General features: G+C 56.4%; 4 protein-coding genes across 4 annotated transcripts; all 4 read right to left on the reverse strand.

Annotated features, from left to right (window-relative positions):
• Window positions 1–387: 387 nt before the first annotated feature.
• D7B24_004636 (uncharacterized protein) lies at window positions 388–1,641 on the reverse strand (the record flags this gene model as incomplete). The annotated part of the gene is made up of 3 exons (XM_028638803.1): window positions 388–623; window positions 694–1,555; window positions 1,618–1,641. The coding sequence occupies 3 exons, from the start codon at window positions 1,639–1,641 to the stop codon at window positions 388–390; spliced, it is 1,122 nt and encodes a 373-aa protein (XP_028496711.1).
• Window positions 1,642–2,170: 529 nt separating this feature from the next.
• On the reverse strand, window positions 2,171–3,364 carry D7B24_004637 (uncharacterized protein; the record flags this gene model as incomplete). The annotated part of the gene is made up of 2 exons (XM_028638804.1): window positions 2,171–3,233; window positions 3,291–3,364. 2 exons carry the CDS (start codon window positions 3,362–3,364, stop codon window positions 2,171–2,173), a joined length of 1,137 nt encoding a protein of 378 aa, XP_028496712.1.
• A 1,737-nt stretch (window positions 3,365–5,101) lies between these two features.
• Window positions 5,102–5,550, reverse strand: D7B24_004638 (uncharacterized protein; the record flags this gene model as incomplete). The annotated part of the gene is made up of 3 exons (XM_028638805.1): window positions 5,102–5,257; window positions 5,322–5,432; window positions 5,485–5,550. The coding sequence occupies 3 exons, from the start codon at window positions 5,548–5,550 to the stop codon at window positions 5,102–5,104; spliced, it is 333 nt and encodes a 110-aa protein (XP_028496713.1).
• A 549-nt stretch (window positions 5,551–6,099) lies between these two features.
• On the reverse strand, window positions 6,100–6,386 carry D7B24_004639 (uncharacterized protein; the record flags this gene model as incomplete). The annotated part of the gene is made up of 1 exon (XM_028638806.1): window positions 6,100–6,386. A coding segment is annotated over one exon (287 nt), but the record flags the coding sequence as incomplete, so codon positions are not given.
• Window positions 6,387–6,398: the final 12 nt, after the last annotated feature.

Consider the following 6,398-nt stretch of genomic DNA (forward strand, 5'->3'; position numbering starts at 1 on the left):
AAGAGCCTTGATGGCTCGGCGTTGTGTCGAGGATCGTCGGGAATGAGGGCCGGACATGTTCGGCGATGACTTCCGATGTCGGTGCCGAACGTCTCCACCCTAGACCGATTTCTGTCATCTGGAAATTAGTGCTAACGGCCTTGAACCCTTATGACGAAGTCATGTCCAAAATTTGTTGCAGATGTGAGCATAAGATATTGAATTTGCGTCCTGTCTTCTACTGAGAGCCGTTGTATAATCTACTTTCCCCAAAAGCTCCCGCCTACTTTGCTGCCAACGTAAGCAAGTAAAGCTGATATGCATATATGTCCTCCTGTGCCTCAACCATGCTTGCTGATGTCCTCCTGAACCCCCAATTGCTCTCCTTGTAGGAAGGCTGTCTGAGGCTTACTGGAGGTAAAACGACGTGACCAGGACCCGGACTTTGATCTCCTTGCGATTCGAAAGCGGTAGGCTCCGATGCATGCCGGTGTTGCGTGACAGCAGGCCCATGGCCTGACGCGCGACCCTGAAGGTGGAATACGTTTCTTCGGTCAGTTCCGCCTTGCCCTCCTCCGCCTTGATTTCAACCCATACGCGCGAGCGGTCTTCGAACTTGGCACGATCATCAGATTTGCTTGGGCCTAGTGTCACGGTCAGTTACCCAGCACCAACTCGTCTCCAGCCATCAGGTCGTCGAGGAACAATACATACCAACAAGATACTTGATGAGGCTGCGTACATTCGCCTTGCTCTTACCCACCCGCATATGGTGGGTCTGCAGCATGATAAGCAGGTACACATGTTTCACGTGTGAAAAGTTGTCGATGAAGTCAACCAGCTGCGAGGGGCATATTGAGTCGCATTTGAATCCAGGGCCGCACAAGCGGTGCGATGAAGAGTAGTTCTGACCTTTGAGTCCGCCCGCGTGGTTGCCGTCGATGCGGATGCCAATGTTGCGAACATCGGGTCCCAGCGTGCGAATGCTCGCCGCCTTGTTGATGACCAGCCGCCAATCGACAGCGGTGTGACTCGGCTCAAAGCAATACACAGCCAGGTCCCTGTTCTTGCGGACGGTGCTGAGAGGTCTTTGCGCGATCTGTCGGTGCGTGCCAATGTGTCGTTCAACGAGCTGACGCATCTCGGGGATGGCTTCGATGAGATCGTCGCCCCAACGCCACTTGGACTCCTTACTCATGGTGCCAAGAGTCATGGCACAGCATCGTCGTCGCTGAACATAGCGAACAGTCACGTAGCTTATGTTGGGATTCATGTCGGAGAGGACCTCATCATAAATGTCGTAGCGAAGCTCAATGGGCAGTCTTTCGAGGAGAAAGCTCTTGTCCTTGTCATCGGGGTTCTGCAGCCAGGTGCCGGCAGGCGTGACCTTGCGACCCTTGAGCATTGTTCGAGCAACGGCTTGGCTAGTGACGGCAGATCGATCCTCTGCGCGCGCCTGTCTCTCACGTGTTTTTCTGGCGGCTTCTCTGATGTCGGCAGAGTCTCGGCGACGGTTTACCCGCTGTTTGTTGCCAGTAGGTTGTTTGGGCATGGAGGATAATGACGACCTTTTCACCTGCATCGACGATCGGTTAGTTGTGATCAAGTCATGGCTGCAAGGTTCAACTTGAAACTCACGCGTCTGGCCATGGGTTGCTTCATCGTGCTGACTACCTACTAAGGCTTTGATATTGGTGATTCAAGTCGATCGAGTGCAAGGTCGAACCACTAGAGAAATAGTTTAGAGGCAAAATGATGGGTACTGGCCTTTTGTAAAGAACAATCCATCTTGACTGATTGAGGCATGCGCCCAAAGGGCAGTTGCCGTTCCACAATGAAAAGGCAATAAAACGGGCAGCGACCCTTTCAGTAGGCGCTAGAATATCCTCGTAAATACTCAGTGATGCACCAGCAACACGAAAGGCGTAGTCAACTTCAAGATGCAGACGAGGAAGCAAGTCTTGAGGGTTGTTTCACCTCTCAATTCGTTAGCATATTGACGTTAAACGGGACCGGTCTGCAAAACCTCCTCGTCTCACCAAGGTACATGCCGTTACTATTGTCCTCGACGCGACTTCCTGCATCTCCGCGTCTCTCCAAAGAAACAGATCCCGCGCCACAAGTCACCCTACCCAAGACATAATCGTGACACGCGCCGGTCCAAGAGCCAATGCAGACAGCCACCACGCATCTACTTGCGTTCCTCGAACTCGAATTGCCCTGGCTGGGCTGCACCTCTGGGTTCACTGCCATCCAGCCCGCCGGCGCCAACCATGCGTTCGACAGCGTCCCGCGCGGTCGACGTCGGCATGCGCCCCGGCAGAAACACCTGCTGGGCTCCAGGCGGCTGCGCAGTGAATGGAGACTGCCCCGCCGACCCTGGCGTGCGGTTGCTCGGATCTACGAACATGTCTTCGTCACGGCCGCTTTCGGCAGCGAACCCATCCGCAAACTTGGCGTCCCTCCGCTGCTGCATCGCTGCAGCACTTGTTGGTGTGTCCCCGCCCATGATGACATCCCCGCGGCTTCTCGGCGTGTCGCTGAGTCCCGAATTGTTCCTTTCCAGCCCCCACTGCACACCGGAACCACTCTGCGCGTTCACCAGGCCAGGAATCGGCCGGCGGTGGTAGATGGGACCGGAGACGGTACTGTTGGCGCCTTCGCCAAAGCCTACGAGGCTTGCCGAGCCGTCGTCGCTCATGCGATCCTCGTAGCCACCGACAGATCGGGCTGTGCCATCTATGTCCTCTTCCATGTGATCGGGTTCACCAACGCTGGTGACGGAGCCCGAACCTCGATAATTTGTATCCGTACTCTGCAGATCCTCGTCGCGATCGCCCGGGGCTGTGCGTGTCTCGTCATCGCCGCCCGCATAGCTTGCTGTGGCGCTGGCTGTGCCGACCGTGCTCATCTTGGTGGCGGCCGTTGGCTGGCCCTGGGCATCGAAGTAGGCTGGTGTCGGGTTCGGGTTGGTCGAGGGGAAGCCGTATGTCGAGGTGGACGCGGTCTGCGGCGAGAGAGAATTGACACCGCCGCCAAGCTGCTGCTGGCCCGAGGCGCGCAGGGTTGAGACCCGCTCGAGGCCGGCAAGGCGCGAGATGCGGTCAGCGCGCTCGGCCTCGAGGCTCTGGGTCGAAGGGTTGTGAGTGTGGCCTCGATCGGCATGTCCATGGGGAAGATGCCCACGTTGGCCGTCCTTGATGGCTGTGGTCGAGAGGGCGGACATGGAGGTGGTGGTGCTCGTGGGCGTGCCGCTGTTGCAGTTTCGGTCAGCTCACTGGACTCGCGAAGAGGAATTCTGGGTGACGCACGGCATCTCCGAGGGCGTGTCCGGGTTTGAACCTGGAGGAGGCAGGTTGATGAGAGTGGGGTGAGGCTGCGCCATGGTGATGGCGGCAAACAAGCTGATGAAGAGCTTGGTGGAGGAAGAAGAGTCGGTTCAGCCGCCGATACGAGGGTGATGAGGAGCAAAGGGATTGTGCTTCAGGTCGACGGATTGGTGGTGGAGGAGTGGTGGTGGTAATAAAGGCACGGGGGAAGAAAGTTAACAATCGAGAGAAGAACAAGCTCAGGGACCTGCCTCCTGTGCACCCCCTTGATGACATGCGTGTCTACCTACGGTGCTGGATGCAGGTGCAGGCGGCGCAACACAATAGCGTGGGAAGGGATGTGCTAGAGCAGAAGTGAGGCGCGCGAGTGGATTTTGGGGGGGGAAGGGCCCCGTTGATCCATCCTGCCCAGTGCCCAGTTCATTGCTGCCCCTCCAAGCCCTCCGCTCCACTTGACTGTCTGCCGCAGGTAACTGTGAACAGCGTCGTGCCTGCCTGACTGACTCCCTGTTTGTCCAGCCTTCCTTCCATCCTGGTCGCTTCGCTCGTGTTCGTCCTCGATTGCCCCTCCCCTGAAATTCCCCAGCTGTGGGGGGCCGAATGACGTACTGCACCGAGGGGGATGCAGGGACTCGATTGGCCTGTGGGTATCGGGGTGGGGGCCATCCTCAGCCCCGCCTCTTTGCTTTGGCTTTGGGAGTGTGTGACCTGCACGACGAGCTCTGTCGAGCATCATGCCGCTGGCAACGAAGAACAAAACAGTTTAGGAGAAATGTGTCTGCATCCGAGACGTCTTCCATTGCATCGTCTTCGTACCGAAATCCAAAATCGAGCTGGCCACCGAGATACCAACGGAACCCTTCGTTCACGGCCAAAGGTACCAGTCTGCCTCACCCGACCGCTAGCGGTTCACGATGTCCAGCTCTCCAGGCGGCGCAGGCTACCCAAAGTTTCAATGACACTAGCCAGCGTCGGGAGTCACCAGCGTGTATCCCATGAACCAAAAGAATCAGTGCTGTTGGCCATGATGTTCCGAATCGATTGCAACACTGCCGCGCACGCAAATGGTGCTCATGGTGCTGCGTCCAGGTATGTTGACGTGAGAGACTTGCGCGCTGGGGAGGCCAGGGCAGGGTCAATCGGAGCCTAGGCGAAGACGATTGCGTTCAACTGCACGAAAGCTTGGCATATGTCGCATGGCTTCCCCAGCCCTACTACCATTCGGTTCAGATATACGTGTATCGCAGACTGCCATTGTCTGATCACTCGCCCTATCTGCTGAGACAAACATTGGAGCACAATACGCAGCCGAATTGTCGCGGATCTAAACCCATTGAGAGATCGCAAAACTGGAACCGTCATGCACGATGTGGAAGGGAAAATGACCAGAAGATATGGAGGAATTGAGCTGCACTACCAGCACAACTCTCATCCCCTGGGACTCTGAAGGAACCCCAATACTCCAGTGTTGTACTGTGTTACAGGCTCACCGTCGCATCGTTCGGGACACGGCGGACCAGTTCCCCGCAAACCCACTATCCCCAGACTGGGGTCCCGCTCCTGAAGCCTTCTGATCATCCAGATTCCAATACCATTCTTGACTTTGGCTTGTCAGGTTTGGTCAGCAGATCGTCAACAGCAAATGAGAGATGCCTCGAATCCCCAAGTCATTCATCAGCGCAACAGCGGCAACGGCTCGCACACGCCCCTCCATACTTACCATTCCCTGTCATATCACCAATCCTCCTATTTCAGACCAAATGCTACCGGGGTACTCTCCGGAGACGCAGAACTCAGAAAACGCCAGGCGCAAAATCTACTATCGATATCTTGGCCGTCATGTCCGACAGTTCCTCGCAAAACTTGCGATGCTGCTGATCTTCATTGACGTATATTCTCCGATCATCTTCCGTCTCAAACTCGGTCACAAAAACGTGCGTCATGCCGCCCTGTCACTGTCGTCAATTATCCAAGGGACCTCCCGGGTCAGCGTCTGTGCAGGAGACTTCTTACCTGACGACCCTCGGTGCTATGGTCAATGCCCCCTGTGATCGACTTGATGAGAGGCTGTCCCGTAGTCGGGTGAAGACAGCTGGCCTTCAGCGCGAGAGCGCCGTCGCAGATCTGACACGTCAGTCTGTTGCTGGCGAAATGTGAGAGTGATAAGCTAACTCACAGACTTGACCTCCTCGTCGATGACGAGCTCCTTGAATTGAATCTGGGTCACTTGGACGAACGGCATTGTGATCTTTTCTTGTTTTCGCCGTTCAAGTCGGGCAATATTGGACTTTCAGGATGTACTGTGAATTTTTCAATCACACACGAGCTGAACAGGTCCCTCCTCTCATTAAGAGGTCGTGCCCGCCACTGACGGCCGCACAACGTCATGAGGGGTAACGACGCGCACGGGATAGGGCCGTGAGGGGAACAGATCATCACCAATGCCGAGAAACACATTGGCAAGACACGACGCTTTTTTCGCATGTCAGTTTTTCTGCGGTATTGATGTCAGGGTGACGAGGACACGATAATTTTTCGACAGCGAACAGAAGAATCTCCATTATTAGATATTAAGTAAAGTTAATTCAACATCTTTTCGAAACGAAACCGTCCCCCTTTTTGCTCCGTTTGCACCGGATCCAGAAAGAGAGGGCTTCCAAAGCCCACCCCCCCCTTTTGGGCATGCGCAAGATCCGCGTACACAAGTCTGTTTTTTCTTCTTCTTTTCAGTTGGTCTTTATCGTTTTGGTGTCCGTTCCCGAAACATGAAAACTCCCGCAGCAGGAGAGCTTTACATGAAGACGGCGAGACCGACGGGCAGGGCGCCGAGCGCGATGAGCAGGGGCAGGAAGCCGGCGTCGCGGAGCGAGGGCTGGCCGCTGACAATGACCTGCGAGGTCTCGGGGCTGGGCACGGGAACGGGCACAACGGTGGCGGGGGGCTGGACGGGCTTGTTGGCGGTGACGGTGTGCTCGGGCTCGGGGTGGGGGTTGACGGGGGGGGTTGACGGGGGGGTGGGACGGGGACGGGCTCGGGCTTGACGGGGGGGGTTGACGGGGGGGTGGGACGGGGGACAGGCTCAGGCGTTGG

The sequence above is a fragment of the Verticillium nonalfalfae genome (assembly GCF_003724135.2).
Source record: "Verticillium nonalfalfae strain VnAa140/NRRL 66861 chromosome Unknown scaffold_26, whole genome shotgun sequence".
Taxonomy (NCBI): Eukaryota; Fungi; Ascomycota; class Sordariomycetes; order Glomerellales; family Plectosphaerellaceae; genus Verticillium; species Verticillium nonalfalfae.